Source organism: Gracilinanus agilis, chromosome 1 (genome assembly GCF_016433145.1).
Source record: "Gracilinanus agilis isolate LMUSP501 chromosome 1, AgileGrace, whole genome shotgun sequence".
Taxonomy (NCBI): domain Eukaryota; kingdom Metazoa; phylum Chordata; class Mammalia; order Didelphimorphia; family Didelphidae; genus Gracilinanus; species Gracilinanus agilis.
In genome coordinates this window covers 220,544,448-220,560,201 of record NC_058130.1, presented here as the reverse complement: position 1 = coordinate 220,560,201, position 15,754 = coordinate 220,544,448, and the positions used below count along the sequence as shown (strand labels likewise).

The 15,754-nt window shown below is 40.5% G+C and overlaps 1 protein-coding gene across 1 annotated transcript in view; it reads left to right on the top strand.

Moving 5' to 3' along the window:
• Nucleotides 1–15,754, top strand: part of OTOA (otoancorin) — a 90,573-nt gene that overhangs the window by 12,209 nt on the left and 62,610 nt on the right. The window contains exons 9-14 of the mRNA XM_044657447.1: nt 416–516; nt 1,291–1,430; nt 3,715–3,838; nt 10,982–11,197; nt 13,985–14,152; nt 14,891–15,031. Of these exons, the coding sequence (XP_044513382.1) occupies nt 416–516; nt 1,291–1,430; nt 3,715–3,838; nt 10,982–11,197; nt 13,985–14,152; nt 14,891–15,031 (890 nt within the window). The remainder of the gene's footprint in view (nt 1–415; nt 517–1,290; nt 1,431–3,714; nt 3,839–10,981; nt 11,198–13,984; nt 14,153–14,890; nt 15,032–15,754) is intronic.

Here is a 15,754-nt window from a genome sequence, read left to right as displayed (position 1 = left end):
TCTTTCTTTCTTTCTTTCTTTCTTTCTTTCTTTCTTTCTTTCTTTCTTTCTTTCTTTCTTTCTTTCTTTCTTTCTTTCCCCTCTCTTCCCTTCTGTTTTTGAATTGACTAAATATCACATTCAAGGCAGAAGAGCAGTAAGGGCTAGGCAACTGGGCTTAAGTGACTTGCCCAGGATCTTGCAGTTAGGAAGTATCTAAGGCCAGATTTGAACCAAATCTCCCATCTCTAGGTCTGGCTCTCTCTCCACTGAGCTACCTAGGTGCCCCTTGGGAATACTCTTTCAATATATAACTCATTATCCCCTGCTGAGTCCATTCAGTAGACTCTTGGTAATTGAACAAGTTGTTATCAAAGATGTCCGTGAATATTCCAAAGCTGTGAGAATATTTCTAGTGTTTTCTTTTACTGGGCAGATGACTCAGTGTCATGGGTGAGTGCGGAAAACCTATGGATTTTGGGAAGATACATGGTTCACCTCCCATTTGAAGAAATTACAAAAATTAGTCCTGTTGAGGTAAGTATAATACTCCATTCATTTCCTTATGCTCACTTCAATTAGAGTGATGCTTTAAACCTCTCAGTTCTCTGTCATTAGTAGATTCAGACTTAGAAAGACCTGAGAGTCCACCTTGTTCAATCACCTGATTTTTCAGATGAGGAAAATTGGGGTCGTAGAGGTTAAGTGTCTTGACCAAGATCACGCAAATACTAAACGCCTAAGCCCAAGAAGAGGCATCATGAGATAGAAGAAATGGCCATTAATCAACATTTATTGAGCACTTAGTATGTGCCAGGCACTATACCAAACTCTGAAGGTACAGAAAAAGGCCAAAGATAATCCCTGCCCTCAAGACACTTACAATATGGGGAGACAACATAGTAACTGAGAGAAGGCACTGGAATTAAAAGAGACTGGGAATATTGTCCTATAGAAAGTGAAATTTTAGTTGGGACTTAAAGTCAGGGAGGTCAATAATCAGAGTGGAGGAGGGAGAACATCTCAGAAGCACCTGTTCAAGTCCTGCTTCTAACATTTATTTGACATATGGACTTGGGCAAATCACTTAAAACCTTTAAGCCTCAGTTTCCTCAACTGAGAAATGGGAATAGTAATTCTCATTTGTATTTACCTCCTTGGGTTGTTGTGATAATCTAATAAGATTCTCTAGGTAAGAGATTTTTGTAAGCCATAAATGAACCCTATGTAAATATCCATAGTTGTTGTTATTATTATTCCTACTAGCATATTTGGGACTTCCTGATCTACTTTCTGATCTCTGTCCATTAGATTGGGCAGTTCATCAGCTATGACAATGCCACCAAGCAACTGGATACGGTTTATGACATCACACCAAAGCTGGCCCACGCTTTCTTGGAAAGGATCAACTCTTCTAGCTTTGACATGAGGAACACCTCTACTATTCACAGGCAAGAACCAACAGCTTTCTTAACTCTCTGGAGGTGCCAGTTCCTCACAGATAGTCTATAACAGGGGTCAGCAACCTTTTTGGCCGTGAGAGCCATAAACGCCATATTTTTTAAAATGTAATTTCATGGGAGCCTTACAGTGCTCACAGTGCGCACTCCTGTAACAGCGCCTGAAAAAAAATTGACTTTATGGCTCCTGCAGAAAGAGCCATATCTGGCCCTCAAAAGAGCCAGATATGCCTCGAGAGCCATACGTTACCGACCCCTGGTCTATAAGCACAAGGCAACATTTGCTTTATAAATAAGTTTTTTTCTGTCAAAAAAGGAGCAATTGGAATTGTATTCTTTTAACTTAAATTTGTGCTAGTGAAAGATGGTATCATTTTCTCCCTTCTCGAAATCACATGAAGATTGTTTGTTAAAGGAAAGATGATTATGTATGAGAAACAGAAAGAACAAACAAAAAATACACCTGAATGCCCTATGATTATAAAGACCAAAGTTGACCATGGGGGGAAAAAAAAAACAAAGAAAATGCAACTCTTTCTCCATTTTTCTTTGGTTGGGGAATATCGAGCGAGAATGTAGCATATACTGTCAGACACAATTGATGTTTGTTTTTGCTGAACTACACTCAACCACACACACTTTTCTTTTTTATAATGAAGGGCTTGTATGAATACATTCAGAAACAAAAGTGATATAAAAACAAAAGACGCCAGTAAAAATTGGATCACTCATTTATTTATTTACTTATTTTTCACAAAGGGAGAGCATTTATTTGAAAGTCAAAACCCTAGAGTTCTAGTCCTGACTCTGTCACTAGCTGGCTGTATAATCTTGAGCAAGTCATTTAACTTCTCTGGGCTTATCTGTAAAATGAGAGGCTTGGGCTAGGGGAAAGGTTCTTAACTTATTTGTGTGTGATGATAAAAGGGTTCTTTTTTTTTTTAATACTGTGTATTGGTTCTAAAAGTGATAAGGGTTAGGCAATGGGGATTAAGTAACTTGCCCAGGGTCACACAGCTGGGAAGTGTCTGAGGCTAGATTTGAAACTAGGACCTTCTGTCTCTAGGTCTGGCTCTCAAGCCACTGAGCTGCCCCTATGATGATAAAAGGTTCTTAACTTTTTGTGTGATGGATTCTTTTTGCAGTTAAGTGAAGACTATGACCCCCTTTTCAGAATAATATTTTTGGCAAGTCACTTGTACTGAGTGAAAGATTAAATCACTGAAGAAATATAAGGTTCCATTTCAAGGCATATCAATTTATTAAGCAACACAGTGACAAATGGCCAACAATTAACCAGTTGCTGTCCTAATCCCCTCCATTCCTTCACAATGAAGTTGAATGCCTCAGTTTGGTCATAAAATTGGAAAAAACAGCCTTTTGCAACACTCAAGTGGATTGCCTTGAGTGATTTCAGATTGTTCCTCTATTTTCTTTATTCTCTTATGTCTTCTCCTAGAGTTTAGAGTCTGCTGCTGAGAAATACAGCAAACTCAATTATCTGTGTTAAGTAGGAGAAGCAATGGCCTTGAAAACTCCTAAAAGCGGGTAGATAGATAGATAGATAGATAGATAGATAGATAGATAGACAGACAGACAGATACATAGACAGATACATAGATAGATGGACAGAGATGGATGGATTGATATTTGGATGGATCGATAGATGGATAGGTGGATAGATGGATGAATGGATAGAGAAAGATAGCTATCCGGATGGGTGGATAGAGAAATAGATAGATAGGTAGATAGATACATATATAAAGCATTTATTAAGCTTTAATGGAAAGTAAGAAGTCCTGGGATGGGGAAAGAAGGTGAGGAAACTTTAAGAAGTAATTTAGAGACATGGTTCCCAGAAAAATAAAGAAAAGGACTCATCTATCAAATTTCTGATGGAATAGAGATGGTCACATCGTAGGGCCATGACAAGGAGACTACATATGATGTCCAGGTCATTATGGTTTTCGTTTCTTTTGGGGAGATTTTTCTTTCCTCCTAGCAAATTTATCTAAGTCACTAGTTTGATCTCTTTACACTGCTTGACACTGAATACATATTTCCTGAAGGTGGGAAGAAGGAACTCCAGATGACAGGCATAGCTGACCCATTAATAAAATTTTGCCCAGATAATCTCCAAAGTGGATAACTCTTTTGTGGATGATAGAGATTCTACTGTAATTGAGTTATAAAACATAATGAGTTTCATCGTGTTTCCTGTGTCACTTTGATTCTGCTGGATTATTGGCCAACCCATTCTCATTTCCTCACCTAGGTTGGGATTGCTCGTTTGTTTCTATGGTGACCTGGAGGAGCTGGAGGCCACAGTAGCTCAAGTCTTACTACATCAGATGATTAAGTGCAACCAACTTAGAGGCTTCCAGGCGGATGTTCAGAAGGTGAAGAAGATTGGGTGTCCCCACTTCCAGCCCAAGATAACTTGTGTTTCAAACTGGTAGGGGATAGAGAAGACTCAGAAGGCTTTGGTTCATGAAGAAAGGGCAGAATCTTTTTTGTGGCAGTTAGGGGGAAGGAGGACTGGCTCGTGAGGAACCTAGGACCCAGAATGGTTAGGTCATGAGAACATAATCCAAAAAAGGAATCCAAATCAAGAAACATGCAGATGAGAGAACTTAGTCATGATGGGAATCAAAAGGGGATTCAGAGCATTGGGATCACCAGAGATGAGAATAGAACACAGGAGAATCTCAAATGGGTTCAAGCTGCAGGCTCTAGGAATGTTTGTGGGTGCACTGCATGCCCACCATTTAGCCATCTGTCTGTGAGGTGGCCCTTGTACAATCCTCTGCACATGTTGATGGCAGGCACCTTGTCTCTTGTGCAGAATCAGATGTATGGTGCCATCCCAGCAATATTGGTCTCCCCTTATCTCCCAGGTCCTTCTTTCCATTTCAGCTGCCTCCTTCTCTTTTCCTTCTTCCCTTTCACTTTCTCTTTGCCTTCCTTCTTTCCAACTGAGTTCAATCAAACATTTATCAAATACCTCTAATATTGTATACAAGGCACAATGTTCAGTATTAGAGATACAAAGACAAAAACAAATAATCCAGATATATGCTGATAAATGTTTAACAACTAGCTTTCCACAAAATGGAGAGAAATGTTCACACAACATGCATTTAAGTTTTATCTGAATTATTGCCATTTCTCCTTTACTTTCTTAAGTCTAGACAGTCAGCAAAATAAATCAAACTCTGATATGTAGTATTTTCCAGTTTCCAAGGTATAAAGGTTCACACTAAAAAAATAATAATCAGATCTAGGAAATAATGAGCAGGTTCCAGAGCACCCTCAAAATAATTTCTGTTTTCATAGACCTTATGTACTACTGGGAGGGATATGACATATACATAGATAAGTACACAACACAGTGTAGAAAGTTATAGAGACAAAAGGGACAAATATATTCTAGGAATAATTGATGATGAACGGGCAGTTAGTTAGTAAATAGAGCACTATGCTTGGAATCTAGAGGCCCTGGGTTCAAATCTGGCCAGAGACACTCCCAAGCTATATGACCCTGGATAAGTCACTTAACCCCAATTGCATAGTGCTTACCACTCCTCTTTTGCCTTTCAATCAATATTTATCGATTCTAAGAGAGAAGGTAAGGGCTTCTTAAAAATTGATGATTGAGAAAATACTTTCATCTGGAGTCACTAGCAAAGGCCATATGGAAAAGTTACCACTGATTGAATTCTGAGCAAAAGAAGAAATTTGAAAGGTGGTGATAGGGAGGAATTGGATTCAAGGTCTATGGAGTAGACTGTATAAATACACGAAGGCAAGAAGTGGCTGGTCATATTCAGGAAATAGCTAGTAATTCAGTTGGCGATGTAAAATGAGGTGGGAAAGATAATCTGGAGCCAGATTATGGACTTTAAATTCTGGGTTAAGGACTACAAACTTCATCTTAGAAACAATATGGAAGCCCTAAAGGTTTTCTGGCACATTAGACCTTCTTTCCAAGGCTCATCGCTCTTAAACACACTCCAAATTCCAGGTCTGCTTGTACCCCCATGACATTCTTTTCCTTTGAAAAGGCCACTAGAAGGTTCAGAATTATATCATTCCAACTGAATATTTGATAATTTCTGTGCTCTTAGAGCAACTTGTTGGCTCAGTGGATAGAGAGCCAGACCTGGAGACAGGAGGTCCTGAGTTCAAATGTGATCTTGGATACTTCTTGGTTGTGTGACCCTGGGCAAGTCACTTAATTCTGAGAGTTGCTTAGCCCTTACTGCTCTTCTGTCTTGGAAGCAGTACTTAGTATCAATTTTAAGATGGAAAGTTAGGGTTTAAACAATTATTTCTGCTCTTTGCTCTGCACTTATTGGAATCTTGCTCTGAAAGGGAGACAAGGACCCCGACATGCACAGTCTTGCTGGCTAGTTCCACGGGCAGGAGGCAGCCGACTCTATGCCTTTCTCTATGCTTCCATAATCAAAGTTCATATTAAGAGCAAACTCTCTGGGGATCCCCACCCAAACACACCCTTGAAATGCACACAATCCACACGCTTGCTCACAACATGCCATATTTTCTTCCTTTCCCACACCCTTAATCTCTGCCTTAACTTGGCATTCTGACCACAAGCCTAACAATTCTCCATCTACGATAGGTTCTCCATACTCTGATCTCAGCACACTCTGTCGTGAACATCCAGAGCCCAATTCATCTAGAATCATGCCAAAATGATCACCAGAGTCAAGTAGATATGTTGATGCTGCTTAAATAAATGGGCAGTTAGGTGGATCAGTGTTTAGAGCACAGGAACTAGCGTCAGACTCATCCTCCCAAGTTTAAAACTGGCCTCAGATACTTACCAGCTGTGTGATCCTGGGCAAGTCACCTAACCCTGTTTGCCTCAGTTTCCTCATCTGTAAAATGAGCTGGAGAAGGAAATAGCAAACCATTCCAGTACCTTTGCCAAGAAAAAAACCCCAAAAGGGGTTACAAGGAGTCAGATATGATTGAAAAAAAGAAAAAAATGAGGAATTTGCAGACCTGCTAATTGATTTTCCTTCTCTACCTAAAACCTAGTGCAAACCTAGCTCCAGAGACTTCCTAGCTGTATGATCCTGTGCAAGTCAACTTAACCTCTGTTCACCTCAATTTCTTCAACCATACAAGGGGATAATGAGAGCAGCTGCTTTGCAGAGCTCTTGTGAAGATCGAATGAAATAAATTTGTAAAGCTCTTAGCAGAGAGGCTGGCCCATTGTGAGCATGACATAAATGTTTATTCCTTTCCCCTATCCTTCCCACTCTTCACAGCTGTCTCGTCTGCTTTATAACTCCAAGGTCCCCAGAGTTTAACATTCGATAGAATGGTATGGTTAGCCCTGAGCTAAAGGAAGACTCATTTGTCAACTGTGGGAAAGATAAATTGGAGAGGGGAGAGACTAATGGCACAGAGATCAATTAAGTTACTGTAATGGTCCAGGGTTATAATGTATATTTTATCAACTGCTATATTTCTTTTGGGGTAGCCAGGTGGCTCAGGGGATAGAGCAGCAGACCTGGAGTTAGGAAGACTCAGCTTTGTGAATTCAAATCTGACCTCGGACACTTACTATCCATGTGGCCCTGGGCCAGTCACTTCACCCTGTTGGTCTCAGTCCCTCATCTTTAAAAATGAGCCATAGTAGAAAATGGCAAACCACTCCAAGAAAACCCTAAATGGGATCACAGAGAGTCAGAGATGACTGAAACCATTCACCCAAAGTCTGCTTCCTTAGTGCTCACTGTGGTATTCAGACCTAGTCTTGGGAGAAGGTAAACAGGGACCTGGGGTACAGCATGAGTGGAAGAGGCAGGGAAGGGCAGAGAATTCTTTAACATCATCCTGGGAAGGGATGGGGACAACAAGAGACATTTTTTAAAAATTGACTTTTTGCAAATGCACATATTTTAATGAAAGGTAGCCTGGCATCAGTGGTGGATAGAAAAGAAGCTGGCCTCAAAGATGGGAAGATCTGACATCATCCCAGCTCAGGTTCTGCGATCCTGGGCAACTCACTGAACCTCTTAGTGCTATATAAGCCACTGGTGTCAAATGCAAAGAGAGAGGGACCACTATGTAAAACTCCTTGTGGACCTCATATCGTACATTATATGTTTGTTGTATTTGGGTGAGAGCTGGCAGCAAGGTGGCACAGTGGATAGAACACCAAGGTCAGGAAAACTCATTCTCCTGAATTCAAATCTGGCCCCAAACACTTCCTAGCTGTGTGACCTTGGGCAAGTCATTTAGCCCTGTTTGCCTTAGTTTTCTCATCTATAAAATGAGTTAGAGAAAGAAATGGCAAACCACTGTAGCATTTTTGCCAAGAAAACTCCAAATGGGGCCACAAAGAGTCAGGCACAACTGAATACAAGAAATTATATTTTAATTTACCTTGCTAATATTTCCTGATTGGATTTTAATTGATTGGGCCACATTGACTGTGTTTGACACCTCTGATCTAAGTAGCTCTAAGACTCTAAATTGCAGAGGGAGTATAGCCTTGGCAGAAGTTTCCTTTCCTGGAGAGTCCGTTATACCAAACCTAACCCTTTATATATATTTTTTTAAATTTTAAACCCTTAACTTCTGTGTATTGACTTATAGGTGGAAGATTGGTAAGGGTAGGCAATGGGGGTCAAGTGACTTGCCCAGGGTCACACAGCTGGGAAGTGTCTGAGGCCGGATTTGAACCTAGGACCTCCCGTCTCTAGGCCTGGCTCTCAATCCACTGAGCTACCCAGCTGCCCTCTAACCCTTTATATTTTAATGTCATAAAATCCGATTTCCATGGCATCTGGATATATTTATTTGTGATGTTTGTTAAAAGAAAAGCTTAAAGTCTCTAGAAGATGGAATAATAGTAACTAACATTTATAAACTACCTTCAAGCTAGCAATATAAACCCTTATCTTCCATCTTAGAATCAATACTGTGCATTGGTTCTAAGGCAGAAGAGCAGTAAAGGCTAGGCAATGGGGGTCAAGTGACTTGCCCAGGGTCACACAGCTGGGAAGTGTGTAAGGCCAGATTTGAACCCAGGACCTCCCATCTCTGGGCTTGGCTCTCAATCCATTGAGCCACCCAGCTGCCCCCTGCAAAACATTTTAATACATTATCTTATTTGAGCTCCACAAGAAACCAGAATTATTATCATCCCCATTTTACAGATAGAGGAAATTGAAGTTTAAAGAATTTAAATGACTTGACCATGGCTACAGATTTAGTGGTGCAGTGAATAGAGCTTTGGGCCTGCAGTCAGAAAGTCCTGAGTTCAAATCTGGGTTTAGATACTTACTAGGCACGGGACCCTGAGCAAATCACTTAACCTCTATTTTCCTCAGTTTCTTCATCTGTAAAAATGGGGATAATAATAATGCCTACTTTCCTGGGTCGTTGTGGGGATCAAATGAGATATTAATTGTAAAGGGTACAGTGCCTGGTATATTATAAATACTACATAAATTTTAGCTATTACATAGTTACTGTTATCAGCAATAAATGAGATTTGAACCTGGGTTTTCATGATTCCAAACCCAGCATTCTATCTACTACAACACAAAAAAGGTGGATGGGAGGGGGCCCGATTTAAAAACCTGTATCAAAGTCTGAAAATGCTTTTTCTGCTCCCTCAGTAGTATTATATAGAGCACAGGGTCAGTACTTGGCTTTTCTCCCATTTTCAAAAAGGAGGAGGTATTGACTTGCTTCCCCAGCCCGAGAAGCCAAAAAGGGCAGGCAGGCCTTACCTTGGCTAGAGTGCATCTGCAGAATTAATTCTGAGAAGGAAAGGTCAGCAGAAATCAACCCCCTAGACAACAAGGGGCAGCTCACCTGCCGTAGTGACGCTGAGTAGGTTTCTCAGTGTGTAGATGTTGGCTGTGCTGTTGAGCTGCTCAAACAGCTTCTAACTGCTCTAGGGGAATCTATTTCTTTTCTTGGGTCTCTCTGGCTTCCCTTCTTCTTCTCCCTTCCTCCCTCCCACCCACTGTGGAATTGTCAGGTTATAGAATTCTCCTGGCACAGGTAAAATCATAATAAGGAGCCAGAGAAGTGTCAGAATTCCAGGCCCACAGCATAGATGGAAGACATGACTTCTGGGAAGGGCTCACAAGCCAGGAGGATTGGTTTCACTTAAAGTCTTGGTAGCAGAGTCTCACCCAAAGTCAAGTCTATCCCATTCTAGCTGTGGTGTGCTTTGCCACCCCTTTGAAATGTTGATCAGTTTCTCCATTTTTTGGTTATGTCTGGCCCTGATCAGAAATAAAAGACAAATGGCTAGTCATAAAATGTTACAGAATTTGGAGGACTACCCGAGTTCTAGTCCAACTCCTTCATTTTGCAGATGAGGAAACTGAGGCCAAAGAGCAGAAATGACTTAGCCTAGGTCACACTATTAGTGTATGGCAGAGCCAGGAATAGAATCCTGATCTTCTGACATCCAGACTAGTAATCTTTCTGTTAGATCATGTTGCCTTTCAGTTATCATCTAGACATTGCCCAGAGTAGTATTTAGCTATACATATCTAAAATAAATTATATATCAGAGGCAGCTAGGTGGCTCAGTGGTTAGAGAGTCAGGCCTGCTGATGGGAGGTCTTTGGGTTCAAATCTGGTCTCAGACACTTCCCAGCTGTGTGACCCTGGGCAAGTCACTTAAACCCCCATTGCCCACCCTAACCACTCTTCTATCTTGGAACCAATACACAGTGTTGATTCTAAAATAGAAAAAAGGATTTCAAGAAATAAATGAAATGAATTTTATATTCATACATATTTATGTATATGTAAATATAATATATACACATCTATAGGGATATACAGCCTACCCTAAAAATCTTAGTGCAGTTTTAAGCTATTAAAGCTCTGTATGTATGTGGATATTTAGATATAGATATAGATATATTAAAAGGATGGCTTAATAGGTAAGGATATATTCAGAAATTATTGTGACATGAAAAATAAAAGAATTTAAAAATAACATTAAAATATTTTTTGAAAAAGAAAACATGTATCTTTTTCCTTTTTCTTTAAAGATGAAATGATGGAATCCTCCCTTTCTCTTCCAGGAAAATTTGGTAAAAAAATCATAAAGCAGTGATTTAATGTAAATATGACAAAGTTGAGACAAAGCCCAAGAAAAGTAGTTTCTGTCCCACTTTTTTTTCTGTGCTTATAATGCCTCCTTGTACATGCTTTTTCTGCTAATCAACATTTGACTGAGAGTGCTACCAGTGGTGCTGGAGATCAGACAGTAGGAATTTCCTAAAAAGTAAACTTATCATAGAAGCAGAGGAACCAGGAAGATGTGGGTTCAGATCTTACCTCTGACAGTTACTAGCCATATGATCCTGGACTTACCACTTAACTCCAGTCTGCCTCAGACACCTCTCTAAGACTTAATTATTACATCTTAGGAAGGAAATCAATCACACAGTGTCAGTCTCAGCAACCCGGCACAAGTGGATAAATTAATGGTTTCTGTTTTATCCACTCTGTGCTCTCTCTTGTTTCAGCTCAAGGCCGAACTTTTGGACATCGCTATGGAAAACCAGACCCTGAATGATACCCTGGGCTCCTTATCTGATGCAGTGGTGGGTCTGACGTGCAGCCAGCTAGAAGACCTGTCTCCAGAGGCAGTGCACAATGCAATCTCAACGCTCAACCAGGTTTCAGGGTGGGCCAAGAGCCAGGTCATTATCTTGTCCACCAAGTACTTGACCCATGAGAAGGTCAGTTCAGTTCATGACTTCTTGAATATAGGAAAGCCCACCCAAATAGGGGACTGTTTTCTAGACTGTTAAGAGTCCATCAATATTGGAAACACATAATAGGCACTTTAAATGATAAATGCCGAGGAATTTGGTACCAGCCTGAGTGTGAATAATCCATATGTGGTTTGGTGTTGAAGTTATTTTTAAATCTAAACTGAGTCCAGAGATAATATGGAAAAGGCACTAGACTAGTAGTCGAGGGATCTGGGGTCGGGGTGGAAGGATGGCTAATCTTGGTTCTGCCACTGTCTGTGGCACCTGTCCTTGGGAGTCTTAATGCCTCTGGGATTTACTTTTCTCATCAGAAAATGGCGAGAGTATTGCCTGCCTGCACACTCCCTTCGAGGATTGTTGAGAGGCTGAAGTGAAATAATGAATGCGAGAGCCCTGTCCCTAACCCTTTTCTCTCTTTGTATTCTCTCCCTGTGTGATGTCATCAGTTCCCATTGGTTTAATGATTATTTCTATGTGGTTTACTCACAAATCTACATCTCCAGCCATAGAATTTCCTCTGAGTTTCAGTTCTGTCTCCTTAACTGCCCTTTGGACATTTTAAATCTGAGATGGCCTGCAGACAACCCAAACTCAAAATATCCAGTCAGAATGCATTATCTTTCTACTCTCCTGCCACTTACCTTCCAAGTTTATATATTTCTATTAAACACACCGTCATCCTTCCATTCTCCTAGTCTTAAAACTTTGGCATTATCTTCAGTAGCTTATTCTTCTCCATCCCATGCATCCAGTAAATTGCCAAAATCTTTCTGCTCATTCCTCTAAAGCAGGGGTTCCCAAACTTTTTTGGCTTACTGCCCCCTTTCCAGAAAAAATATTATTTAGCCCCCTGGAAATTAATTTTTTAAAAAATGTTAATAGCAATTAATAGGAAAGATAAATGCACCTGTGGCCATCACCACTTCCATGGATCACTGCAGCACCCACCAGGGGGCAGTAGCTCCCACTTTGGGAATCACTGGTCTAAAGCATCTCTTGCGCCAAACTCCTTATCACCACTAACAAGGTCACTACCTTAGTTCAGACCCTTATCTTTTGTCTGGACTACTTTAATAGCTTCCTAATTGGTCTCTGTGTCTTCAGCCTATTTCCATTCCAGTCCATTTTCTACACGGCTTCCAACTTCTTAAGTGCATGTCTCTCTCCTATTCAATAATTCTCTCTGTGGCTCCCTACTACAGGAATTGCTCTGCTACTGAAAGTTCTTTGTAATCTGGCCCCAACCTACCTTTCTAGTAGCCTCATTATACATGACTCCCATTCCCCAGACTGGCCTTCTCTCTAGTCCTCACTGGTGTCTCCAGTCCTTTGTTCCCTATCTCCCATTCTTGGAATGCACTTCCTCACTTTGGAATCCCTTCCTTCTACACTCACCTCGAGTCTGGATGATCTTATGTTCCCCCAAAACTACCTCACATTTTTAAAAATATATTTTGTATGTATAGAGACCCACATTTTGTCCCTCTTAATAGAATTTAAGCTCTTTGGGGGCAGGATTATTCATTTTTCTCTTTGAATCCTGAATTTTTTTTTCATAATGAAAAGCAGTATACTTGTTTCAAAACTATTATTTCAACATCTGCATTTGTCAGACAAAAGTCGCTACAGTTTCTGAGAGATGGATACAAAAGAAAACATTGGCATATAATAGTCATTTAATAAATGGTCTTTGAGGGGAGCAGCGGGGTAGCTCAGTGGATTGAGAGCCAGGCTAAAGACAGGAATTCCTGGATTCAAATCTGGTCTCAGACACTTCCTAACTGTGTGACCCTGGGCAAGTCACTTAACCTCCATTGCCTAGCCCTTACTACTCTTCTGCCTAGGAACCAATACTTAGTATTGATTCTAAGGCACAAAGTAAGGGTTAAAAATGTTCTTTAATTGATTGCTTTGAAAAATACGAATACCTATAGAAATACAAGGTGATATTGACTTTTTAATTATTGCTTTTATTTTTCTGTTGCTCATTATGTCCCATCTACCCAATCCTTTGGGCACAAATGAGATCCGGGCTCCTTGAATTTTGTTGTTTTTCCTACCTTAAGGTATATTTTATTTTATTTTTCAGTATTTACCTTTCATCTTAGAATCAGTACTGTGTATTGGTTCCAAGGCAGAAGAGTGGGAAGGGCTATGGGGGTTAAGTGACTTGCTCAGGGTCACACAGCTAGGAAGTGTCTGAGGTCAGATTTGAACCCAGGACCTCCCATCTCTAGACCTGGCTCTCAATCCACTGAGCCACCCAGCTGCCCCTGGTCCAAGAATTCTTAACCTGAGGTTCTTGAGCTTTAATTAAAAAATATATATATATCATGACAATTATATTTCAATATAATTGGTCTCCTTTTTAAACCTATATATATATATACACACACACACACACACACACACATACACACATACACACACACACACACACACATATATATTTTGAAACTCTTACCTTAGAATCAATACTGTATATTGGTTCCAAGGCAGAAGAGTAGTTAGGAAATGGGGGGTAAGTGACTTGCCCAGGGTCACACAGCTGGGAAGTGTCTGAGGCCAGATTTGAACCCAGAATCTCCTATCTCTAGGCCTGGCTCTCAATCCACTAAGCCACCCAGCTGCCCCCTACTTTAAAGTTTAGATAGGTTTTAATGAGAGGAAAAAAAATGACCTAAATCCTGAATTGTCTCCAAATCTTTTTTAAAGCTTTTGTTCCACGAGTCTTGTTTTTTTCTTTCCTAGGTCATATCATTCTATAACGTCAGCCAAATGGGCGCACTGCTGGCTGGTATCAGCACCCAAGCTTTCTACAGCATGGATCCAAAGGAGCTCTCACATATCGTTAAAGGCACCATCTCCCAACATGTATCTGATCTGTCACCTGCCCAGCAACAAGGTATCCTCAGCAAGGTAATGGGAAACTATCTGATAAATAACAGCTTCAAACCCGAACACTTGGTTTCAGAATCCCCGTAGGTGAAATGTGATTTTGGCTACAGAATCAATCCTGGCATAGATTGTCTCTAAGCACAAAAACAAGCAAACAAACAAAAACAACCCCTAAAAAACCCTTTGCTTGGGAACTCTCTTGGCTCTTTAGTTAATGGCATCTTTCTGAATCTGAGGAGTCTTTCTTGATCCTCTATTTGTTAGTACCTCCTCCCTGAGTTTTTAATTTGCTTTATATTTTTCCCATGTGTACTTGTCTCTAATCCTGTGACATCTACACAGAGAATGTTAATTCTTTGAGGATTGGGACTGTGTATCCCAGGGCCTTTCACATAGTAGATGTTTAAAGTTACTTAGTAATATTATCATAGAATACCAGAGCTGCAAGGGACCTTGGTGTTGCCATAAAGATTTCCTCCATCTTTCTCTACCCCTTCCCTGCCATCCAAGTCCAGTCTTTGGAATGCGAGATAATGCCTTGGGAATCTTCCCTGTCTCTCCCCTACCATCTAAAATGCCTATTGGTGTTCTCCTTAGAGCTTAACATCCTAGATTTAGAGAAGGAAGACTCTTCGGGACTCATCTAGTCATCAAAAAGGTTGTGTACAATTGCAGAAATCGGCCAGAAGCCGACGCTAAGAGTCTCATCGGATACTTTAAGTGCCACTATTCCTGGCTCTTTTTCTTATTTTTGGTTAGATGCTTGAAGCAGGCGATGTTTCTTCAACAGTCATGGATATACAAGGAATTTTCTTTAAGGAAGTATCTCTCTTCGATTTATGGAAGGAGCCAGGCTTTAACTCTACAGTTGTAAAAGAAAAGGAACTCAGGAGAAGCCAGGTAATGAACACTAAAGGAGAGGTTTGTGTGAGCAAAGCTAACTGTAAGGTGGCCTTCTGAAAGAGAATATTATTTTACTGTTGCCATCTATGATCAGTAAGTATGGTGTTAGGGATGTAGAACTGGCATTGAAGTCAGGAAGACTTGGGTTCAAACCCAGCTTCTGATACTTACTGGCCATGTGATCCTGGGTAAAATCTTTACTCTCTTCAGTACTTGAAGAAACATTAAAAAAATTTTTAAAAAAAACCTTACCTTCTGTCTTAGAATCAATACTGAGGGGACAGCTAGGTGGCTTGGGAGTTTGAGAGCCAGGTCTGGAGATGGGAGATCCTGGGTTTAGATCTGACCTCAGACATTTCCTAGCTGTGTGACCTTGGACAAGTCACTTAACACCCATTGCCTAACCCTTCCCATTCTTCTGCCTTAAAACCAATATAAAATATTAATTCTAAGACTGAAAGTAAAGTTTAAAAAAAAAAGAATAAATATGAGTATCAGTTCTAAAGCAAAAGAGCGGTAAGGGCTAGGCAATGGGAGTTAAGTGACAGTGCCCAGGGTCACACAGCCAGAAAGTGTTTGAGGCCATATTTGAACACAGGGTATCCCATCTCCATGCCTGGCATTTTATCCACTGAGCCATTTAGCTGCAACTAAATTTGAAGCAACTTTCTAAGATTATCAAGTAGCAATTCTTTGCAATTTTTGGCACATTCTGGTTCC